The 26231-nt window shown below is 42.7% G+C and overlaps 1 protein-coding gene across 4 annotated transcripts in view; it reads left to right on the top strand.

Moving 5' to 3' along the window:
* LOC109916540 (guanine nucleotide-binding protein G(o) subunit alpha) overlaps nt 1–26231 on the top strand; it is a 218083-nt gene that overhangs the window by 164714 nt on the left and 27138 nt on the right. For all 4 annotated transcript variants that reach the window (XM_048605785.1, XM_048605786.1, XM_048605787.1 and 1 more), the window contains exons 5-6: nt 16471–16599; nt 24022–24151. In XM_048605785.1, the coding sequence (XP_048461742.1) occupies nt 16471–16599; nt 24022–24151 (259 nt within the window). The remainder of the gene's footprint in view (nt 1–16470; nt 16600–24021; nt 24152–26231) is intronic.

The following is a 26231-nucleotide window of genomic DNA, read 5'->3' on the forward strand; positions in this document are numbered from 1 at the left end:
CAACCAAAATGACAGGAAGACAGAGACATGAATTGTTAGGGTAAGTGATAAAGGACGCCTTAAAGAAGTAGAGACAGAGCTTTAATGAGAAAATTTAAGCTTGAAACCTGCTACCAGTGACGAGGTAGAGAGAGTGTTTGCTGCACTATAAACATGTACTTTGTTAATCATGACGCCTGTTGACTTTCTCCTACAAAGAGAAAGGATAATTAAACATGAACCTAGTCCCCTGGTTGAAGTGACACAGAAAAAGGGAGCAACATAGACCTAAGTAGTGGCCAGTCAGAAAGGACTGAACCACTTGAGTCAAGGGACAGCACAATATCAATGTCAGTTAAAAACCATCTCTGAGAAGCAAAAGATGAATTGCACTTGTGTAGAAGGGAAGGCAATGGCCTAGTGATACTATCGCTAGACTATTAATCCAGGGTATATGGACAACTATAGTAGCCCAAGACAAACATAGACACGCACAGGAATTCCTAGAGGCATGGTTTTCCATTCATAATGCAATCAACAAACCTATAGAATTGGACCCATAAACAAACCCATACAGATCAAAACCGGAAATGACAGTACTCCCCATAACAGACCGGACAGTATAAATTCCAAGTGGAGTAGAATAACATCGCTTCGCCAGAGTCTCCACTGATGATGCCTAGCGTAGTGACGAAACGTCTGAACAAGAACAAGCCAGCTCGGCGAGCAAGTCAACAACCTCACACACATTAATCCAGAGATCCAGATAATGTTCTGGAGGCCCAGGTTCAAATCCTGCCACAGCAGATGGTGAAAGTTTAAGTTTTTTTAAAAATCTGCAAATAAGAATCCACCAATGACCATGAAATCATTGTTGATTGTTAGGAAGACCCATGTGGCTCACTAATGTCCTTCAGGGAAGGAAATCTGCCAACCTCACCTGGTCTGGCCTGCATGTGACTCCAGACCCACAGCATGTAGTTGACTCTCAACTACCCTCTGAAATGGCCTCACAAGCCATTCAGTTGTACCAATCGCTACAAAGTCTCAAAGAAATGAAACCGGATGGATCACCTGGCATCAATCTAGGCACCAGAAAAGATGACGGCAGAAACAGCCCTGTCAACCCTGCAAAGTCCTCCTCACTAACATCTGAGGGTTAGTGCCAAAATTGGGAGAGCTGTCTCACAGACTAGTCAAGCAACAGCCTGACATAGTCACAGAATCATACCTTATAGACAATGTCCCAGACACCACCATCATCATCCCTAAATATGTCCTGTCTCGCCGGCAGGACAGAACCAGCAGAGGTGGTGGCGCAGTGATATACAGTCAGGAGGGTGTTGCCCTAGGAGTCCTCAACATTGTCTCCAGATCTCATGAAGTCTCACGGCGTCAGGTTAAATATGGGCAAGGCGACCTCCTGCTGATTACCATGTACTGTCCTCCATCAGCTGATGAATCAGTACTCTTCCATATTGAACAACACTCCATGTCCAAATGCAACAAGATCTGGACAATATCCAAGCTTGGGCTGACAAGTGGTAAGTAACATTCGCGCCACACAAATGCCAGGCTATGACCATCACCAACAAGGGACAATCTAACCACCAACCCTTGATATTCAATAGTGTTACCATCACTGAATCCCCCACTAACAACATCCTGGGAGTTATCATTAATCAGAAACTCAACTGGACTCACCATACAAACGCAGTGGCTACAAGAGCAGGTCAGAGGCTAGGAATGCTGCAGTGTGTAACTCATCTTATGACTCCTGAAAGCCTGTCCACCATCCACAAGGCACAAGTCAGGAGTGTGATGGAATCCTCCCCATTTGCCTGGATGGGTGCAGCCCCAACAACGCTCAAGAAGCTCAACACCATCCAGGACAAAGCAGCCCCTTAATTGGTACTAGATCCTCAAGCATTCACTCCCTCCGCCACCGATGCTCAGTAGCAGCAGTGTGTACTATCTACAGGATGCACTGCAGAAATCCACCAAAGATCCTCAGACAGCACCTTCCAAACCCACGACCACTTCCATCTAGAAGGACAAAGGCAGCGTATGTATGGGAACACCATCACCTTGAAGTTTCCCTCCAAGCCGCTCACCATCCTGACTTGGAAAAATATCACCGTTCCTTCATGTCGCTGGGTCCAAATCCTGGAATTCCCTCCCTAATGGCATTGTGGATCAACCCACAGCAGGTGGACTGCAGCAGTTCAAGAAGGCAGCTCACCACCACTTTCTCAAGGGCAACAAGACATCCACATCCCACAAAATGAATTTTTTTAAAATGTTATAGTTACATTGAAATGCTAGGCAGGCTTTTTGTTGCTTCAGTATTCATAAACAGTTGACAACAATGCGAAGGACTTGAGGCTGTGTCAACTGATGTCGCTGTGGCTTTAGAAATGAACAATAAAACTCATTAAATTAGCAATATTGCAGCTAACATCGCTGCATTGTTTAATTGGGCAATTTATCATGTGTTTCTTGGGCAGCGTAAATAACAGGTTCGGTAACTGTGTAGTTTAATTCCATTCAGCTGTTAAAAACTATGTTGAAATTGCCAGCCATGAATGAGATAAAGATTTTTCACTTCATGGCTTAATAGGAAAAACTTTCTTTGCAATTTCAATCTCCAATACTGCTGGTGCCAATGCTCTCACATTTCAAGTCACTTGATCCTCTGCATCTTTTAGATGCCTTGTCAACTGGTGGTCTGCATGACCACACCTCTCTTGATTCCAGCTCCAGTTGTCTATCCTGGGGGTTTTATCATATGACCCCCAATTCCATGGTAACCTCATAGTGCACAGTCTTCCTTCATCAGTGGAAAGTTGTTGGTTGACTGGCTGCTTCATCACTCTCAATGAAGCAATCTTTCTCTTATCTCCAAAATTTTTGTAACAAATTGTTGAAAAGAAATGAAAACAGCATACAGTTTGTTTTAAATGGCCCAATGTTTATTCTCCCGGGGTGTTCACAGCCCTGTGCTGAAGATTCTTCTTCCATTCCTGAAGGTTCCAGGGGACTTCAGGAAAGTCAGCTCCCCCACTTAATTCCTGGTCACATTTTGCCACACAGCCAGCATTCAGCTCCTTGAGTTCTGCTGGACAGTGATTCAGTTCAGGAATAGCCCAGAAAGAGTGAGGGAATTCAAGATGGCAAACAAGGTTAACTGATCCAGATGTCGTAAGATTTGTAATCCAGAGACCGTGTTGAACTTGCGCATTGCAGTACATCAGTGAATGGTTTATTAAAAGCTCAACATACCAAGAGATCTCTTAGCTTCAGTGCTGCTACAAAGAGACTATCAATGTAAATGCCCGACCCACTCCCTCAGGGTAAAGAGTACAGACTCTATTAAGTAAAATGAGGTTGAACCTTTCCATTTCTAAACCCTAACTGTTCCTGATGGTTTGATGGATGCAGCCTTGGAAACTTGTCTTTCACACTTTGCTCAGGGCCTGTTCAAAGGCCCTCACTCCCTTTTGTTTTGAATGATGTGGAGCAGGTTTTACGTATGCTGATAGCTAAGTGCATCAGCAGGGTATATAATAAATACCAACAGATAGTAAATTTAACAATGTGAAATGCACGGAGAGCTTGAATTCGATTCAGTTTCAGTAAAGTGCTTGTAAATCCAGCAGAAACAATTCACAAAGGAAGCAGTCTGCATGTGAGGGTAAAAGCATGAGATTAGGAGATTGTAAGGAGCAAATGGAAAGACACGAGATAAAGAAGCAAGATGGTAAAAGCTCCTGAAAGACAGCAAGTGTTGCTATTTGTTTTTCTGCACCCTGAGCTGCCTGAAACAAGGTTAAAATATTCCACAGGCTGCTGGAATCCTCCTACCCTCAACAAAAACATACACTTGACCAGCTGATTACACTTCCATCAGCTCAAAAGAGGCAAACACAGGGGATTATAATAATGTAGCACATAAATCGCATTCTAATGGATTATTATCATATTAATTGAGTTTTTGGTGCAGTTTTAGAATTATAATATTTCAAAAGGCAATATCTCAATTGTGATGGCTTGTCTGATGTTGTGTGTGAAATAATGACATACAATTACACTACATACAATTACACTATAACCCATTTAATCTCCTGCAAACTTCTGTTCGCTGCCTGCCACACACAATGCATCAGAGTAATTACATAGGGGTACGGAAATCACGTACAATGTATCAGCCCTGTGTTCAGGAGGAGTATTAAGTTCTTTGCAGGGCACCACTGCACCATGATCTTTACCTTTTGAAGTATAGCTCACAGAGTTGGACGTTGTGTTGAAGAGAATTCTAAGTAAGAATAACAATGTCGCCTGCATGAATGCAATGACATTTTCTCTCAAACTTTAATTAAAAAGGGTTGAACTAAATTAGTAACAATAAATTCTGAAACAATGAGATTGCAGTATTTGGTCCATCAACCCATTATATCCACATTTTTCTATGTGGGCCCTTGGTTCCATCCTATGAAAGCAAAAACTTTCGGATCAGATTTTGATAGCAAGTTATACCCACTGTTTCTACCCCCTGCCTTCCGCCCAGCCTGCCCATCCCCTCCACGTTCTCTTACATACAATTAATAAGTCTCCTGGATCATAGGAACATAGGAATTAGCAGCAGGAGAAGGCAAAACAGCCCTCTGGGCCCACTCTGCCATTTAACATGATCATGGTTGATCTTATCCTGGTCTCAACTCCTTTCCTGTCTGCTCCCCAGAGCCCTTTATCGTACTTTCCATCAGAAACATGTCTTTTTCTTTCTTGAATCTGTTGATTGATTCTGCCTCCACTGCACTCTGTGGCTGTGAGTTCCACATATTCGCAAGCATCTGAGAGAAGTTGATTCTCCTCATCTCAGTTTTGAACCTACCACTTCTCACTCTATATCTGTGACCTCTTGTTCAAGACTGTCCCAAAAGGGGGAACATCTGTTCAACGTCCACCTTATCGATTCCTTTAGCATTTTATATACCTCAATCAGATCCCCCCACACCCCATTCTTCTGAACTCCAATGAATACAATGAATACGAGTCCAAGCTATTCAACTGTTCCTTGTACCACAGCCCTTTCATCCCTGGAATCAACCTGGTGAACCTCCTCTGAACTGCCCCCAGTGCCACCACATCCTTCCTCAAGTAAGGAGACCAAAACCGGCCACAATATTCTGGGTGTGGTCTCACCGATGCCTTATATAATTGGCACAACACTTCTTTACTTTTGTAATCCAGTCCTTTTGAATTCTACCTACTGTTTCCCTAGCTTGATGTCCTATACACACTGAATAAATTTTAAGAGTGAGCATCAGACATAGGAACATAAAGGCATGATATGTTTCCTCTCTTTCTCAAAGGCTCCTCTTGAGGGCTATGATTTGACTTTTTGTCTAGTTGTGGTTTTCAGGGGCTGCTTTTTCATTCTCACCAACTCCTTTATTAGGTGATATAGCAAGGTACAAAATTCTTTTGTAAGGGTTCTTCTTGCCTACTGCCCATTCTTTTTAAGAGACTACTTTTTCATTTGCGAATCCCTCTATTGAATAGTTATATTATTTTCCATACTTGTGTTCTGGTATTTCAATTCTCGCAGAAGCAGAGTTAGAAGAATTCGTCATTATCCTCAATGGTTATTACCACCATTAAACTTAAAGCCACAACACAAGAAAAGCATTAATTCCTTTGAAACCATAGTATTTAAATTGAAATAAGGTAGCAACAAAAGTTTTTATTAAAATAACTGACGTACATATACATAAGAAAAATGATCACCCAAAATGCACCTTCTCCAGACTGGTAAGGTCAGAGCTAATACGTTTCTATTGCCATGTGCACAAAGCTGGAATATTTTTAACCAGGTAATGACTAACCTTTTAACCGTATCTCAGACCTCAGTCTCAGATTTAAATATATAATTGGCACAGTGCTCATTACAGTAGCATCTGCTACATTTTTGGAGCTCTCCCTTCTCCTGCTGTTATCAGAAGAGTTGGTTGGCTCCCAGCCAGATCCAGGACTTGGTCCCACCCTAAGCTCAGCCTCCCATTCCTGAATCTCAGTCCCTCATGCTTTTGGACCTTGCCCCACCAACAGCCAAATGCTCCTTGACCTTGTTCTTCCCCAACCCCCTCGTTCCTGGCTGTCAGCCCCCTGCTTGCCCTCATTCCTGGAACTTGGCTTCTCCTCACTGACAGCATTTATCTACCCAGCTGTTTGCTGTTTCTCCACTCACATGTGGTTCTCTCCCACACTTGTTTACTGGTAAACCAATTAGTAACCAATCAGCCACAAGCACAGGAGAGAACCGGACTGTGATTTGGAGGAGTAGCTCTTCAGTATTTCCTTTCACTCTGCTAAAGAGGGTGATCTTTTTCTGATTGGTTGCCCCTGTAAGTGGATTTTCGCCGGTGGTTCTTTTTATTCACGTATGGGACATGGGCATTGCTAGCTGGCCAGCATTTATTGCCCGGGGCTTTCAAGAGCAGGTTCACCCACTTTCCCTGGGATCACCATGGACCACTACACCCAAACTAACTGGTCTTTGTCTTTCATTTAGAAAAATGGTAATGTTGATCGTTATGTTGGAAACTTTTTCTCCATTTTTCCCAGTGAGTCACTGTGTACAATGTACCTTAATTTAGTGCCACAGAATAGACTTGTCAGAAAAAATTACAGGTTGTGGAATAACTGGAACAGTAGCAATCAGGCTACAAAATTGGCTGAGGGATAGGAAGCAGAGTAATGGTCAATAGATACTTTTCAGACTGAAGGAAGGTTTTGTAGTGGAGTCCCCCCAAGGTCTGGGGCTGGGACCCTTGCTTTTTCATATGTACATTAATGACCTAGATTTACCATTCAAGGGACAGCTTCAAAGTTTGCAGACAATACAAAATTTGGAAACATTGTAAAGTGTGAGGAGGATAATGTAGAACTTGAAAAGGACATTGAGGCATTATTGGAGTAGGCAGATGAGGTTCAATGCAGAGAAGTATGAGGCAATACAACTAACGTGGAGAAACAGTACAAAAGAAAAGGTGCTATTCTAAAAAGGTGTGCAGAAGTAGAGAGACCTCGACGTATATGTGCATAAGTCATTAAAGGTGGCATGACAGGTGGAGAAAGCAGTTAATGAAACATACGGTACAGTATTCCAGGCTTGTATTAATAGTGACATAGAGCATGAGAGCAGAGAGCATATTCTGTCCCCATACAGCATTATGAGAATATTTGCAGGGATGAGAAACTTCATTTGTGAAGATAGTTTGGAAAATTTGGGGCTGTTTTTCTTGGAGAGAAGGCTCTGTTTTGCACTTGTAAATGGTTCAAGAATGAAATGCAAAGATTTGAAATGATGGAAATGATGGCTTAGTGATATTGCCGCTGGACTAGTAATCCAGAGACCAAGTTCAAATCCCTCCATGGCAGATGGTGGAATTTGAACTCAATAAAAATCTGGAATCAAGAGTAAAATGATGGCCATGACTGTTGTTGATTGTTGGGGAAAAAAAAAAGTCTGGTTCACAAATGTCCACTAGGGAAATGTAAGTGCCACCCTTACCTGGTCTGGCCTACAGGTGACTCCAGACCCACCGCAATGTGGTTGACCCTTAACCGGCCTCTGGGCTGTTAGACATGAGCAATAAATTCTGGCCTAGCCAGTGATGCCCACATCCTGCAAATGAATTTTTTTTAAAAAGTGATTTGCAAAAGAAGTAAATCGAATATGAGAAAAACTTCACACAGCAAGTTTACGTCTGCAATACACTACCTGGAAGTGTGGTGGACTGGACCAGGCTGTATCACTGGGCTTTACTCTTCTTGTTATTGTGTAACTCTCTTTCACCCTACCCGAATGCCCGCAGCATCCCAGGAACTGCCTTGCCTTGCTTTTGTGTGGTTTGTCCTCTCAGCCACAGATACCTTGCTTATGTTGCTGCTGGAGTGCCATGCTTTTTAGGGCAGACGCAAAGCCAGGAAGGTGATAGGTATCAGCAGGTTTTTGACTAATGGTCCCCAGTGCAGTAAGTCAAGGGTAGCCTCCGACACTCGTCCAGGCCCTGTTTGGAGCAATAAGAGTCAGGATCCTCTCTTCATAAGCGGTGAGAGGCCAAATGACAGGCACCACACCACCCATCTTGACTCTTTCTGCTGTATTGCAGTCTGTTTTGCTCCTGAAATGACAGAGAGGCAGGTATTGTGGAAGTTGAAAAGAGGGTTGGCACAGTTATTACTGTTGGTGCAGGTGCGAAGATATTCCATGTGACTGAATAGGCACTGCAGAGGGCATGCAGGGCTATTGGTGTCATCAGTTGTGGTGGATGAAGGGAAGTGGATAAGATGTTGCAGGCGATAGTGACAGTGTTAGAACATGAATTTTGGTGGAAGGTGGGTACAGGAAAGGAGACAGAATGGGTGTGAGGTATTGGAGAGAAGATGGTAGCACTTATGCTGGTAGAGTGATGAAGACTGTTGACCTTCTTCCTACAGTGCTGGGCATTTCTCCAGATGGCTGAGACTGCTTTAACTGGGGTGGCAGGGTCTGGTGTCTTGACTCCCCCCCTGCTAGTCTCGGGACAAGAGGAAGTGTCAGCTATGCACTACCTCATCCAGGAGGGTCTCCATGTCCCTGGACACACACTGGGGTATACATCTCCCCCTGTCTGGGGCAAATGCCAGGAACTATGCAGGACAGCTGTGGACTGGCAGTGCCCGTGCATGTGTGCATCTAAGGTTTTTCAAAGATGGTGTGGGCACAAGGCTACCTGTGAATCCTGGGATATCTGCTGAGTGGTGAGTTGCCCTGGAAATGGTACGTTAAGACGGGATGGAAACCAGACGTGAGAGATACCTTAGGGTTGGGGTTGATAAATAACGAGGTGAGTTTGGTAAGATAGGTGAGGGAACTTGCTCGGACTAGCTGTGAGAGACTCTCCGAAACACTCAATGCAATTTAGACATCACCAATAAAAGTAACATTGAACCTGATAGGCCAAATTACCACCTTCTGCACCTTAACACTTATGTGATCCCCTGTCTGTTATCTCTTGGCTTTAAGTATTTGGTTCTACATGTTCCTTGCCAACAGTGAGGCACATCAATGAAAAGGTTGTGATGGATTGTATCAGGAAGTATTAGAAAAATACAATTGCATTAGAGCAACTTTATTGGGAGAGATCCAGAAGTACTCCATCTTTTGTGCTGATGCTAATGATATGAATATGTTTGAGTTCTCTTACTCAGAATACAGGAAACCAGAATGGTGTGTTACTTCATTAACAGGCTATTGTGGCTATACCTTGAGGACAGTCACAGATCTGAACAGCTGGCAGATTATTGACAGTATACAAGATTACAGAGATCTCCTGTACCCGCTGTAATACAGATCTGCTTTTGCCTTGGAAAGGTACTGGAAGCAGTTCTCTTTGACAGGTGCATACTGAATATGCTCAGTAATGAGCAGCAAAAACAGAGAAGCAGCATCAGTGAGCTCCACTTGTCCTCCAGCAAACCCTGAGTGTGAGGACCCTGGGACCATGAATGCTCACAGCAGAGTAACTGAATAATTTACTCAGGGTGTCACTCAGTGATAATGTTAGCTTTATGGTGCTGTTGAAGGCAGAGCAGAATGCACATGATTGAATCTCTGTTGGTATCTGTGGGCCAGAATGTGCTATGACTTGTACTTACCAACATTTTACTGCTGCTGTGGAGTGTGGGCGTGGGTAGCTGATGCTTGTACCGAGTGATGTTTAGATGAGGGCCTTTGGCAGGTCTTACGTGAACAGATTATTGATCATTTCAGCACAGAAGGAGATGGTTCAGGCCACCAAGCCTGCACCATTTAGTAAATAGGACCCGGGATGTCTTCAATGGAGATGGCAGGCAGGACATCGATTTAACATTAGGTCTGAATGATGAATCTCTGACAGTGCAAAACCTTCCCAACCCTGCATTGAAGTGGGCATCTGAATTAATGTTTTCAAAACTCATGGCTATCTGATTCAGAAACAGGAGTGCTCCCACAGAACCCACGCTGATAACAATATAAAGATGAAGTCACAACAGGAAGGGAACAGCAAAATCAGCTGGGCTTGCAGGGAAGAGATGATGAACAGAAGGATGAATGGGAAAGGAGGATGCCTTAATGTGTAATTATACAAAATTTGTTATCGTGATGCAGAAAATTGTATCTGCTAGCAGCATCACAACCCCCAACATCCCCAAAAAAGCTCCAAATTGTATTATTGGCAGATGTTTGGTTTGGGAGAATACAAGTGCATCACATTAGCAGAGGAGTTAGACCCTTTATCCAACACCTTCTCAACCTACATGACCAGTGACTGAGCACTTGTTTCACTGAGTCAGCCTGTGGCTAGGTCTCGGCATGAGACTTAGACAATTTTGATTGAGTCTTAAATCAGTGTGGTGAGTTGTGTCCGTCATCTGGACCACATGGAATGGTCTTTCTTTAATGCCAGCCCTGACCCGGGGCTGCATTCACTTTGACCCATTCAGTCAGTCAGAATTGAACAGCCGAATTATGTCACCTTATTAGCTATGATGCAAGCAGGTCAGTGCTTTTCTGGTGGTGGTAGCGCCCATGCCTCTGAGCCAGGAGGCCTGGGTTGCAATCCCAACTTCTCCAGAGAAAAGCCATTAGCTGAAATATGATAGTAGCTAGTGCAAAGTCCTGCCAAACTTGTTAAAAACATCTTAATGGCGCAGAAGAATAGACTGGCTTTGTGATATGTTATAGTTAAAGTCTCTGAGCAGCAGCAGGCGTCTGGTAAGCTGAACTTTGTACATTGTCTGATATGAGCCTTATGTCTGGAGCAGTACCTCCCCCAGTCTGTCAGTAAAAATAGAACCAACAATCTTCAATGTTTCCAGTGTATATAATTGCTGCCGTTTGTGTTATTTCATTTTCCCCTTATCAGTTTGTGCTAATCCCTGCTGTTTCTTATCCTGCATGCTAGCCCACAGTGACATCGTACAGCAGAAACTTCCATATTTTTGCTGACAACATCCATATCTACCTCACCACAACCTCCCTCAACCCATCCATTACTGCTCGTTTGTCAATTTCTTGGCAAACAACACTGCAGCTATCATTTTCAGCTTCCCATTTCCACCCTCTGTGAACCCAAGGTTGTCCAGAACTCTGCTGCCTGTAATTAACTCACAACAAGTCCTGCTCATCTGCCGTCCCTGTGTCCACTGCCCTACAATTTCTCCCAGTCTAATAGATCCCTCCATGACTAGGTTGTTTCTGGAATTGTGAGGGTTCGCTTACGAGGAGAGATTGAGTAGACTAGGACTGTACTCGGTGGAATTTGGAAGAATTGGGGTGAGGGGGAGGTATTCTTATAGAACCATATAAAATTATGAAGAGAATAGATAAGATAGAAGCAGGGAGGTTGTATCCACTGGCGGGTGAACTTAGAACTAGGGGCATGGCCTCCAAATAAGGGAGAGCAGATTTAGGACTGAGTTGAGAAACTTCTTCACCCAAAGGGTTGAGAGTCTGTGAAATTCCCTGCCCAGTGAAGCAGTTGAGGCTACCTCATTCAGTGTTTTTAAGGCAAAGATAGATTTTTGAACATTAAAGGAATGAAGGGTTATGGTGAGCGGGTGAGTAAATGGAGCTGAGTCCACAAAAAGATCTGCCATGATCTTACTGAATGGCAAAGCAGGCTCAAGGGGCCTAGTCCTGCTCCTATTTCTTATGTTCTTATGACCTCATCACCCCCACCCCCCAAATCACCACCTCCATCTCTATAATCCTCTGGAATATCTGCCCTTCTCTAATTCTAGAAACTCATGCATCCCTGATTTTAATCCCTCCATTGTTGGGAGTTATGCCTTTAGCTGCCTAGGCCTTAGGCTCTGGACCTCTCTCCCTAAATCTCTCAACCCCTCTGTCTCTTTAAACCTCCTCTAAGGCATTGTCTAATACCTCCTCACACAACTTGGTATCTAAATTTGTTTAGTGGTAGTCATGTGAAGTGGCTCAGTGTGATACAGTGTGAGCAAATATCTGCAAATTGTTGTTATTGCACTACCTCCTTATTGAGTAGTCATAAACAAGTTGCAGCAAAGCATCCACAAATGGAAAATGAACAGCCTTTCTGTGTTTTGTCGTGGGATTTCTCTGCTGATATGCACAATTCTCAGAGGTAGTAAAAATTCAGCGTATCATTGATCCAGTAAATTCCTACCTGTGCCAGAATATACACTGGGATTCCACAGGCAGTACCTCTTCAAATACTGTCCAATAAAATCTGCTATGAACTGCAATCATTCAGGTGCTCCATGTGTTGTATTGATGTTTGAAATAATGTAAAACCTCACTCTGCTCAGAAAGCTTCAAGTCTTCATCACTGACTGTACTTAGCCAGCTGGGCTGTGTGAGAGTGAATTTCTGAATCCGAGGCAATGGGTAGGAGAATTAGAAATACATGCATAAGTATCAGTTGTATGCATTTCAGCTTTGTGGGGTGCGGAACAGATGATTGGCTTCAACAGGTCAGCAACTTTGCTATTGAGATGGAAAATCAGAGGGTTCTATAATAGGTGTTCAATCAATCGTTGTCCCTTTTACTCATAGCAAAACTGAGTACTCCTTCGATGCCTGGGCTCACTTCGAAAAAAAACAGTTCTGTGTATTACATAAAAGTGGTCATTCATGGAGTTATATCTCATCATGTAATGTGACCTCCAATTATCATTTGCGTTATTGCTGCCGTCAAAATAACAGACAGAGGCATGTTAGGTATTTGTCCCCTGATATTGGCTACAGTTGTTCAAAGGCAACGACACCTACCAGTGTCAGTTTGAATGCGTGAAGAATTTCCTTTGGGCAGTTAATAATTTTGTACATAGAACATTATCTGACACTCTGTCATATTTGCCCTGTGGATATATGAAGCATTTCTACCTCTACTAACACAAACAGGCATCACTTGCCACCCTGACAAACCTACAAGACCATTTAAAAATCAGACTGTGCAACTGCAGGATTACTCAATGTTAAAGTGCTTGTTAATTCTGAATTTCCATGCGCTAATCTTTAAGAGACATAAATAGATGCCAGGGGTGATTCCATAAGCTGGCACCCTCTGTGGGGAGCAGCTGTCACAGAGTGAGTGAATTGCAGCAATGCAACCCATTATTTTCTGTCCACTAAAATTAATAGTGATATAATCAAGGGCTAGACACTCATCATTTCCACATCACTGTGCTCCTTGTGAATGCCACTCCCATCAGAGAGCCCTGGATTATAAATTCACTCTCCTGTGAAAATATATTACCTTTCCTTACAGATTTTGATGGGTAAAGACTTATGTCATTAATTTGTATGTAAACCAATGTAATTAAATCATTTTGAAAGATGCTCCACTATCAAGTGTGAATTGGTTTGATTATAATGCTATCCCTTGCCTTATTTAAACTAAATCAAATTGGTGCAGTACTCCCAAAATTGTTGTTGAAATTATTTCGTTTTATTTCACCAGTTTTGGTTTGCTGAACAGGAGTTAGGATTGTGCATGGCTCCAATCACAATGCAGTTTGAAGAGAGGAATGTGACACTTTACCTTGGCAGGACTTTGTACTAATCTCTATAAACTCCAAACTAAAACAGTCATCAATATATATCTGATGAGAGGAATGTGTCACAGTGGCAGTGTCCCTACCTCTGGCCCAGAAGACCTGGGTTTAATTCCACCTGCCCCATAACATTTCAGAACCGGTTAATAAAAACATACATACCCTACAAAGCAAAGCATGATAGATTGCAATGCAAAGTGCTGCCCCTTCACACTATAATGCAACTGAAAGAATCATCAATGCATTGGGTTAAATGTAATGGAATTTTTGAACAAGTGGGATTGGGTTTGAAGTGAGGGAATTTGTGATTGGATTAAAATTGGAGGAAATCAATGAATGAATAATTCATACCTACATGATGTGATGCATCCAGTAGAAATAGACGATGCTTAGTATTTAACTGCTGTTGACTCTCTGTTAAAACCTGCTATGGTAATGTTTAATGAAATTATCAGAGATTGGTTTATTGATTTTGTGCTTATATTGCATTGAGCTTCGTGAGACAGGTATTTGTAATTGTTCCCAGTTAATGTGATTTACCAAACTGTGAAATCATATTTATTCTGAATGCAGGGCTTTGTGATTTGCAGACACAGTACAGAATCTGTTTACAATTTAAGTGAAAATGTAGCAAAAATCATACTTGATAACTGATAGCCATTGAAATCCCAAATTACTAATTCCAACCACGTCTTCAGACCTCCAGTGAAGATAAGAGTAATTCTGTTTGACACATGAAGCTGAGTAAGTTTTTCGACCAAAGAAAGCTATAAAGAACTAGCCAGGAAGATATCTTCAGTAACTTTACTGTATATGGTTAGACAATAGCCCCTATCCAGTTTGAGAAGTTAATTATTGTTATTCATTGGTAGAATGCTGAGATTAAGATACTTAAATATAGCAGGTAACCTTCACCCCTGCAGTGGCACTAGCAGTAAAGGGGTACATGAGAGAGTTCTTGTCTGCTTAATTACAGCCTTAACTTGCAGAAAGTAAAACATAACTCTCCTGTTCTCCAACCCTTAGCCTCTCCAAAAGATATAATTCCATTGCACAGAATTGAAAATCTTCCAACTAGTGATGGCTCAGTCAACTCATTCAGCAGGTGTGGGGGTCACCAAACGCAATAGGTTGGTGTGAAAACCCCTAGAAGGCCCATGGGGAATCACAAATTCATCTCCTTAAGCAGGAGTTCCCTTGGTAACAAGCAATGGCCTGCCCGGCTAGAATTCATCACCTTGACTTGGTGATGGGAGAGCATTCAGTTGTAACAGCAGTTCTGGATGTTAAAAAAAAAACATACCCAGAGGGTAGGTGATGGCCTAGTGGTCTTGTCACTGGACTATTAATCCAAAGAGCCAGGTAATGTTCTGAGGATCTGGGCTTGAATCTTACCATGGCAGATATTGGATTCAAATTCCACTAATAATCTGGGAATCAGAGTCTAACTGTCAATAGTCAGGAAAAACCCATCTGGTTCACTGATATCCTTTAGGGAAGGAAACTGCCATCCTTACCTGGTCTGGCCTACATGTAACTCCAGACCCACAGCAATGTGATTGATTCTTAGCTGCCCTCTGGACAGTTAGGGATGGACAATAAATATTGGCCCAGCCAATGGTGCCCACGAATTTAACAAAAAAGCAAACTGAGAGGACTCTTGTGGTGCAGAGGTAGTGTCCCTGCCTTTGAGCCAAGAGGCCCAGGTTCAAGTCCCACCTGTCCCAGAGGTGTGTGATAACATCTCTGAACAGGTTTGTTCAAAAAAAAGCAGACTCAAGGGAGCTCTTGTAGTGCAGTCGTTGTATCCCTTCCTCTGAGCTAGGAGATCCCAGATTTGAGTCCTGGCTCCTCCAGAGGTGTGTGATAATAACTCTGGAACAGGTTGATCCTAAAAAAATAAGCCAGACCCAGCCTGGCCAAGTTGTCTTTAAACAGGTCCAGTTAGTGGGCTGTGGAGGGGTGTTATTTCTGCTGACTGTCTGACCCTCTTCCATGGCTATGTTCTTGCCTGGGTGTGAGTGGAGAGGGTGCACGCAAAATCTGCCAATAGTCGCAATGCCTTTATAGAGAGGTGGTCACCACAGTGGATAGAGTGCTTTACCTCCATCTTCATTTTGGTTTAATCTCCCCCGTCATTCCCTACCTCCCCCTCACCATCTGATGGTTTGCATTGACCTTAATGGACATTGCATGTAAATATTCATTTGGCTTACATGGTTCATTTACTGGTGGTGGTTAGTAGTTAAAAACAAACATCACGATGATTTGGTGCTGGGAAAACGGCCATTTGGTTGTGTGTGGTAGCACTTCTGGATATAGAAAGAAGAGAAAATATAAAGCGGACCCAGTGATTGTTGTAGCACAGTGGTATTGTCCCTGCCTCTAAGCCAGAATATCCACATTCAAGTCCCACCTGTACTAGAAACGTCTCACAACAGATCTCAGCAGGTTGATTCAAAATACTTATAAAGCAGACCCAGGGACTCCTGTGGTGTTGTGGTAGTGTCCGTACCTCTGAACCAGGTGACCTAGGCTCAGCTCCAACTGCTGCGCAGGTGTGTAGTAACACCTGTGAACAGGCTGATTCAAAAATATCAAGGGACCCAGGGATGGGTCTAGAACTGTCTGTTCCTGCCTGGAACAAGCCTATGCAGGCCTCAAGTAGTGGCTCTGTTTTGATGTTCGATGATAAATGATGTTCTTTCCGGTCATGCCTCGTCTTTTATTATTTGATTGATTTACAACCACGGATTGCCTCTGGAGATTTCTGATCACTTTATAATGCTGTCCATTGTTGGGCAGTCCAGCACTTTCAGTGCAGTTTGAGGATTTGTTTCGTAACTACTTTCATTTCTCCTACAGTTACCTAGACAGCTTAGATCGGATTGGAAGCAATGACTACCAGCCAACAGAGCAGGATATCCTCCGAACCAGAGTGAAGACCACTGGCATCGTAGAAACTCATTTTACGTTCAAAAACCTCCACTTCAGGTGAGTCCAGTTCAATGGAGCAACAAATACCATCCATTCCCCCACCCAACCCCATAGTGGAGACCTATTTCTGGACATATCACTGGTAATTAACCAAATAGAAGCAACTAGTTTAGGTATGAAGGAGATCATTGGCAAGATCCTAACTTATAAAACTCTTTCACTTAAACAGAGTTAAAACTGGGCCTATTATGTATGACTGTATTTGACGTGTTAAGTTGAACATTTAAAAAAAAATACCAGTGCATCCATAAATAGAAGGGGCTGGATACCCGTCTGCTGTTGCCTCGATAGTAAATACTTAAGCATTTCATGAGATCTCCTTGCTTTATCGATTTCCCCATCCACGTGTGTGTAGTTTACAGACTGTGTTCCTCAAAGATAGAAAACTTCTTTCATACAGTTACTTCAATCAGTCACAAAACACATTGTGCAAGTTGCAGTTATAACTTGTATAACCAGTTTGAAGGTATTTCTGAAAGAACACATGTTTTGTTGAAGCTTTTTATCTAAGGCATTGCCCTGAGAAATGAACCAGAGAATGGGTATCACCTATTTTGTTGAGGTGAAATAGACACAATGTGATTACATGTTCTTTCTGTCTGCCAAGATCAGGATCCTGTGCATTAATATACGTAGCTGCTGGTAATTATTAGCAAACTTGGGATTATTTAACAAATGCTGTCCAATCACAGAATCACATCCAGTGTTGGACACTGTTTTGAGTTTTGCGGGCACTGGACCCACAGGGATATGCTATTCAATGTGATCCACCAGCCTTGGGGATGTGTGACCTATATACCTGGCATCACACCAGCGCTGAAATTTGCCTAGCACCACATTCATCTTTATGGCATGATGGCAGCATCCTGTTAGTAGCAAACACACACATGTTGCTATTCCATGGCAGTAGTGTGAACAGTTAACCTCATTAGTTGCACAAACCTTTGGGTAATCTAAGGTAGACTGAGCACTTTTCTGAAATGAAAGCTGCAGCCTTGGGCCTGCTCATGAGTCAACAGGAAATGATCCAGTTAGTGTAGCTATTATCCCACAGGATGGTTTTAATATGACCCCAGTCCAGTTGCCAACCAATGAGCACTCTGTCCTCATACAGAATAAAAGCACTGTTTTCCCTTTACATTGGAATTCATAAGAATTGTCCTAATGAGTGCAAGATGAAATGCTTCTACAAGATGAGTATTGCTGAAAAAAAGACACAAGTTATTAAGGTCTTAGCGAAAATTTGTAGCTCGGGTTGTGGATGCAATTGTTTGTTAGCTCGCTGAGCCGGTTGTTCTGTGGTGTGCAGATGTTTCGTTACCATTCTAGGCAATCATCAGTGCAACCTCTGATCAAATTGTTGGTATTCTGCTTCCTTCTGAATTTATATGATCCTCTGGTGGGATGGTCTTATCACTTCCAGTTCTGTTGTTTGTATACGCGATCTCTTTCTGTGTATTTGTTAATGGAGTCGCATGTTGAGAACCAGGCTTCCAGAAATTCTCTTGCATGTCTGGTGTTTGCTTGTCCTAGTATGGTCACATTGTCCCAGTAGAACTGGTGGCCCTCATTGTCTGTGTGAATCGAGACAAGTGAATATTGGTCATGTCTTTTTACTGCCAACTGGTGTTCATGTATCCTGTTGTCAGTTTCCTCCCTGTTTGTCCAATGTAATACTTATTGCTGCAAGTTTTTGCTAAGACCTTAATTACCTATGGGCGCAACACGCTAAAACAGGCCCGACAATGTGAAGCCTATGCCATCCGACAAAGTGCTACCCACGAACGACTCCACGTCCTTCATGAATGCCTCACGAGCCGGGTGCAGCCTCACAGCTTAAAATAAAAACCTCCACTAAACAACTCACAAGCAAGAAGAATAACAGAGCAAAACAGCCACAGGATGCTACAGGCAATGATCACAGATGCCCACAACCGCCTCCACAGATACCAATGGGAAATTACGCACCAAAAGTCTTTGTACCAGAAGTCAACCAACCAACAGTGGACCACAACACTGGAACAAGCCATTAACACTTTAAAACAGAGAACCAGAAAGGGAACAAAAACTCAGCCTACAGGAGAAACTAACCGGACTAATCCACCGGGACGACAGGAACAAAGCAGACGCATGGGTAAAGAACCTCTCCGACAGACAACTCACAGATACAGAAAAGCCATCCTGATGCGTGGACTTAACTACGACCACAGGGGCACTAGGAAAACGGACTTCTTAGCAGCACAAGAGCCAACACTGAAAACCAATGGACTCGCCGACAAAATTCAACAGGCCATCAGACAAACAGTAGTCCCAGCACTTAACTGTAAACACAAATCAGACACCTTCAGCACAGCGGAGAGAAAGGCCCTAGAAGGACTGAAGAAGAATGAAAACATCACAATCCTATCAGCAGACAAAGGACGAATGACCCTGGTTCTGAACAGAACAGACTACATCGAGAAAGCACAGGCACTTCTCGCAGATACAACCATGTGCCAACAGGTGGCGTCAGACCCCACACCATAGCTGGGGAACAGGATAACCCAGACACTCAAGAGACTTAAACATGAAGGAGAGATCACCAACACCGACTATATCAGAATGAAACCAGATGGCTCAAACACACCCTGCTTCTACAGACTCCCCAAGGTACACAAACCTGGAATATCACTCAGACCAATAGTCTCCTTACCGAGCACACCTACATACAAGCTAGCGAGGGAATTACATCAGAGACTCAAACACCTGATTAGCGGATCCCCACACTCAATCCATTCGGCCCAGGAATTTCTCACACAGTTCAAGGGTACAAAAATCAACGAGGACGAAATCATGATCTCCTTCGATGTTACAGCGCTATTTACGTCCATTGACGTACTGTTAGCCAGAGAGACACTAGCGACGCTATGAGACGGACCAGGAGCACCAATCCTGAACACCGACAACAACATCAGCAAAGACAGCTCACTGAAACTGCTAGATTTATGCCTCACAACACACTTCACGTTCAACAGACAGATATACAAACAGATCAATGGCACACCGATGGGATCACCCATCCCAGGTCTCATTGCAAGAGCAGTGATGCAGAGATTTGAACACAGAGTCCTTCCTATAATCCAACTAAAAACGTGGGTTAGATATACATGTTCGTAAAAATCAAATGCACAAAAGTAGAAGAAACCCACCAACTTGTCAACAATGTCTTCACAAACATAAATTTCAGTAGAGAGGAAGGAAACAACAAACAGCTCCCGTTCTTAGATGTAACGGTAAAGAGGGTGACTAACGGCAGACTCTGGACCTGAGTATATAGGAAGGCCACACACACGGACCAAATCCTTAACTTCAATAGCAACCACCCCACTATACACAAACAGAGATAAATCAAGACAGTATTTGAACGAGCTGCATCACACTGCAACACCCCAGAACTCCGGAGATTGGAAGAGGAACACCTGCACAAAGTTTTCACCGACAACGGATACCCAAGAAGTTTCGTCCACAGATGCCTACAAAACAAACGACAGTCAGAGGATACGATACAACAGGAGACATTAGCAACGCTACTTTACATCAAAAATATATCAAAAATGACTACCAAACTCCTAAGACCATGTAAGATCATGATTGCACACAAACCTACAGCAACACTACACCAAATGTTATCAAAGACTAAAGACCCCATGCCGACAGTAAACAAGACCAACGTGATGTACAGAATACCATGCGGCGAGTGCAATAAACATTACATTGGACAAACAGGGGGGAAACTGACAACCAGGATACACGAACACCAGCCGGCAGCAAAAAGACATGACCAATACACACAGACAATGAGGGCCATCAGTTTGACTGGGACAAGCGAACATGCAAGGGAATTTCTGGAAGCCTGGTTCTGAACACAGGACTCCATTAACAAAATATGTAGAAATAGACCCCGTACATGGGCCGCCGCTGAAACAGCAGAACCAGAAGCGACAAGACCATCACACCAGAGGATCATATAAATCCGGAAGGAAGCAGAATACTAACGCTTCGATTAGAGTTTGCACTGATGATGTTGTATAGAAGAATAATGAAACGTCTGCACACCAGAGAACCAACCGGCTCGGCAAGCTAACAAACAACTGCGACACAAGTTTTGTTCAACCAAACAACAAGCTCGAAGAGGCTTTCACTGAGGTAAAGGGATCACTTGGAATCCTAAGAGAGCGCACAGAAAATGTTAGAACCCCAATGCTAATGTTATACAAACGGGCAGAGAATCACTGTTGCACTGCCCTGGTGTAGAGACAGAACATATGACCGTCCAACTCTACATAATTATGAGGATAGATTGAAGAAATTGGGACTGTTCTCCTTGGAGAGAAGAAGTATATGAGGAGATCTGATAGGGGTGTTCAGAATTGAGAGTGGGCTGGATATAGTAGATCGGGAGAAACTGTTCCCGCTTGTAAAATGGACAAGAGAGCATAAATTGAAAGTGAATACAAAAGGAGCAAGTAAGGAAAAGCTTTTTCACCCAGTGAATAGTTAGTGTATTGAAAGTGGGTTCAATTGAGACAGTCAAGAAGGCATTGGGTTATTGTGTGGATAAAAATAATGTGTGAGCGTATGGGGAACCAGCAGGAGACAACGATGCTCCTTCAACTAACTGGTGCAGACACGATGGACCAAATGGCCTCCTTCTGTAATGTAACAATTCTGTGATACGTCTGGCAAAATATCTGAGATCGCAAGGGGCAGTGAAGAGTCTGAGAGAAGTGATTAAATTGAGTATCTCCAGCACACACGTGAAAGTTGAGTCCTTTTGTTTGAATGATCTCAGCGAGGAGAAGCTGAGGAACAGACAACCAAAGTTAGATACTTGCGAGATTCGGAGGCAATGGTGTAATTACAGATTTGACCGGGAAGAACAAAACAAGCTTGAGCAGTCCTGTCGGAGCTGGACTTCAGAGGAGGATGGTGTGGTCGACCATGTCAAACAGTGGTAGTAAAGAATTCACGCCCCCTGGTCATTGCTACTGAGGATGGCATTTGTGGCTTTAATTAAGGGCAGTTTCAGTGCTGTGCAAAAATCTGGTTGGAGAATTTTAATATGGATTTGCAGAAAACACAAGCGTGGATTTGAGAGGCTTTTGTACTAATCCAGCATCATACCCATTTTTAAACCTGCCTTGTACATTAGCAAATTCAATTGTACAGCCTGTCACAGTGGAATTTGAAGTCCCAACCTCGAGAGACCTAATCCACAATCAACTGAATACATCTCAATCACAGGGGAGCCTGAACAGAATGACTGCACTTAGGAACAGATCTGCAATACACATGCCGATGGCAGTGTTGGAGTAGTGACCTCTTACCTGCAGAACGGAGGGTCAGACCCTCGGGATAGCAGTTCAGGCTGTTTTTCATTCCCCAGGCTCTAGTTTGCATTTCAAAAGATTTTCCATTTAGCTAAGTGACTTATTGTAACGAATGATTAAGTGATTTTCTGAGACAGCTCCAGATACCTGCAGGTCGGAGATCATGGGAGTTGATAGCAGGGGGTTTTCATTAATTAGTCTGCGTGGGCACTGAGAGACTGCAGAATTTTGATCATTAACCTTTTCAAGGACAACCAGTCATTTAACATAAAAGACCAAAATTTACATTTTTTTAAAAAACTGTATTATTTCCTCTAAAATAAATCAATCAAAGGGATTAAATTTTAACTGATGCACACCACTTCAACACAATTGCAGAACTGATCTGAAAAATACCTCATTGTAAATGAGGGGGATAGTAACTAGAATGATGTACAGTTTAGAACCCAGTACTCTATACCTATGCTACTTCCCTCTAGACTGATACCTAGGCCAATATCCTGCACCCAATTTCGTACTTAGTTCCTACTGTTCTCCACTCAGTCTAAGCTAGGGGCCAGCACATACACTTTAACTGTGCCAACACATTATCCTGAACCTGTGCAAGACCTGCATCTAGTAATCGAATGAGTATTTCTGATGTCTCCAAATCTGTATCCTGCTTTAATGCCATGCTCTTGGACACAGTGTCTCGGATTGCTAACTCAATGTCTGTATGAAGACTGCTCTGGATTGTGTATGAAGATTGCTATTTGATATTAAAGAAGATGGGGAGATTTACTCCTGTGTAATAATTATCAGGGCTGAGGACTTGTGTATATTAAAAAAAGGGATTATGCACTTGTTATATGTCAAGGCTGATTTGATTGTTGTACTTAGCATGAATTTAGTCCCATGTATATACATTATCGAAGTGCATGAAGAAACTTTGCAAACCTGATTAGGAATTGGATGAGGGCTATATTTCCCATTCCTGCATCTCATCAGTCAGGCAGGGAAGTTAGTCTCAAGCTGATTTTCAATGTCACAGGATTCACCAGCATGCTGACCCTTCTTCTCCTAACCTTTATCGTCTCACACACGTCAGTTCACAGTCTTTCCCTCAATCTCCGCATTGGTTTTCTTCTAGTCAATGCACCTATTACTTTCTATCGATCACCTTTTAAGGTGCCACCCTTGTATTGTACGCTTGCTGTTGACTCGCTAGTACACATGCTATTGTACCATGTGATTCTTTCATTGTTCCTGGATGCCAGCCATTGCCCACTTTGCACAGTGAATTACATAAACACCAGTTCCTGCTTCTGTGCCTTTTGTTAATACAGTGCTTGGACTAGAACCTGATGCCTTGAAATCTCCAGTTGCTGAAGATAGATATTTGTATGACTGGAAGAGAGGTACAACCAGGGCTCACCAGGCCCCAGGCTGGTGTTAACCTGCCACATAAGCCTCTTCTGATCCTTCCTCCTCTAACTCCATCAGTGTAACCTTTTTCACACATCTAGCTTCCCTAAGAAGGCAACTATTTGATTTACCTCAACTTCTCTCTGCAGTGTCAAATTCCACATTTACACCACGTTGAGTGAAAGTGTTTCTCCAGAATCCCTCATTAGATTTATTAGTGATTCTCTTGTATTTATGATTTTAGATTCTCCCATCATTAGAAATATTTTCTATATGTCGATTCTATCAAGTCCTGTGTACATTTGGTTCCTGGCCCAGAGATTGCATGCAACTGATTCTAAAAGCAACGTATGTCTCAATGCCCCATTCTGTCAGTAGGGAAGTGAACAGCCTACGCTCAACCTCCTCAACCAAGGTCAGATAGTACGTATAATGGGAATTACAGCCACAAGGGCACATATTACTGCTCTGTGTAGAACAGTATGGGGGCATCAATACCTCCTGAAGGTATCGTCCCATGGGAAGTTAGGAACAATGGGCTGAATGTTGAGAGTGCTACAGGTTAAGTCCACAACTCATAATTACTTGCACCCATTTGTCAATCCCCAGGTTTTACTGAAGAAAAATTGTTCCATTTTCTTCACAGGCTGTTTGATGTGGGAGGTCAGAGGTCAGAGAGAAAGAAATGGATCCACTGCTTCGAAGATGTGACAGCAATTATTTTCTGTGTGGCACTGAGTGGCTATGACCAGGTGCTCCATGAGGATGAGACCACGGTGAGTCGGGCCCCAGGAGATGGCTTCGGCCCCCAGTGGTTAATGTGTGGAGATTGTCTGAGATCCCAGAATGATTGTCCAGGCCTCTGTAGCTGCAGTGTATGCAGTGAGGGACAGAACCATGGATTTATGAGCATGCTGTGTGTGCAAAGAGCGTCTGTGTTCACTAAATTGTAGACGTGAAGTTAAGAGAGTCTGAGTAGGTTGTTTGGACCTGAATTGAAGGAAGAAGCAGATTCTGATTCCTCTTTATCTGCAGGTTGTGACAGCATTGAATTATATTACATGCAAGAAGATTTCTTTCCCATTGTGTTAGAAGTGATGGAAGTGTTTTCTCTGATGTCTATGAGGTACTAAGGAGGTGTGATGAGCTATGGCTCCTGAGTATTTATTTTGCTCCTGATACAGGACTGAGCTGCCTAAGATAGACAGTTTGTGACTGGCACACTGACAATCAGCTTAGCCATACTGTATCTACTGCTGGAAAGCGACATTTACGTAGAAGCATGTTGACTGGTTTCCTGATGCATTCACTGGTCTTTCTTGTCTACCCCAGACACCCAAGATATTAACTTTCTCAAAATGGCTTAAAAATGTACTTTCATTTTAAGAGATCTGAAAACCTAAAGCCAATCTTCATGAACAGAATGGGGACCTATCTTGTTGGATGCCTGTTGCTTTGTAATCCAGTTCCAGGATTCACTGACCTGCCTGGTTAACTCTTTTAAACCCAACAGGAATACACCTCTGTGTTTTATAACAGTACCTTTCTTCTCATTCAGGATTTCTAATGCAACAAATGAGATTCCAGATGATGCGAGGCAAGATTTAAGAGTCTCTGAGTTTCATGTGTTAATAGGACAATTCTGGGAGAGGCATATTATCCCAATGCAACTTCAAGCCCCTCTCATGTAACTTCTCTTCCTTTACACCCATTGTGTACAGTAGACCGATTGTTAGGAATACATCAGTGTTAAACATGTTGTGGACTAATGATTTTTACTTCCTAGGTCCAGTAGTATCTGTTCAACTTCATTTGTTTTATAACATCACAGTATTCCTTCCTCTAGGAATAATGTAGAGTTGAGTGATTGTGTTTATGGATGTATTAAAACAATTGCACACCTATGATTTTTGTTTGTATTCCTGAGCTGAGCAGGATGATTACTGTCAAAATTTTCAACCAAGTTCCCCAGTCTGAAAGTGTAATGTGTGAGGAGTTATTGATGCAAGAATGTCATTGTAGGTTTGCTCCTGGAAAAACCTGGATCTATTACGTGTTAACATTTTAAGCCATATGGATGACTGTGGAATTTTGTTTCAGGGATTTTCAGTTACTCAGTTGATTTGCCACATGGCTGTACAACTTTGAAGTAGACTGTATCTAACACTCCCTAATACAAGCCACATTCCTCTGTGTGATCCCAATAACAGTTTGTTCCATTTGTTAGATATGTAATCACTGTATTTTTCATCTTAATATTTGGTGCAATTAGCAGCAAAGAGTTAAAGGGATAACTTAGTGTTACATTGTTTCAGTGGTGCTCGTAATCACTATGGCTTTGTGTGGACTGCGCTAATCTTGCCTGTACCTGCTGAGGTAGGTTTTATAATAATGAAAGATATCCAACACTGCAACAGATACAGTTACAGACAACAAGCCACCTTTGATAACTCACTTAATTTAAATTTATGTAACAAAATACAGCTAAATTTAAAAAGAGCTGGATTTAATTTTGTACATGCAGATGATGATCGGTACTTGCAATTCACTGGTAACCATTCTGAGGAGGTGAAGGCAGCATTGATCATACCTATGTATCCTGACATGCTGGTGAGCATGTGGAGCACAGTCCCAAAGAATCTATTTGTTTTAAGTTCACTTGACACCAGTGCATGGATCTGAATCAGCGCTGTTGAGAAGGGAGATTGATGGTACGTGATAGTATAAGGTAATGCTGGTGCCCCTGTCAGAGGTAAAGACGCATTCTCGGTATTACTTGAAATAGGAATCAACAGGTGAAGGAATCAAGGTGGATATCATTGGTACATTGTTCATGCCATCTTTTAGGTGGAGAAG

The sequence above is a fragment of the Rhincodon typus genome, chromosome 15 (genome assembly GCF_021869965.1).
Source record: "Rhincodon typus isolate 14 chromosome 15, sRhiTyp1.1, whole genome shotgun sequence".
Lineage (NCBI taxonomy): Eukaryota > Metazoa > Chordata > Chondrichthyes > Orectolobiformes > Rhincodontidae > Rhincodon > Rhincodon typus.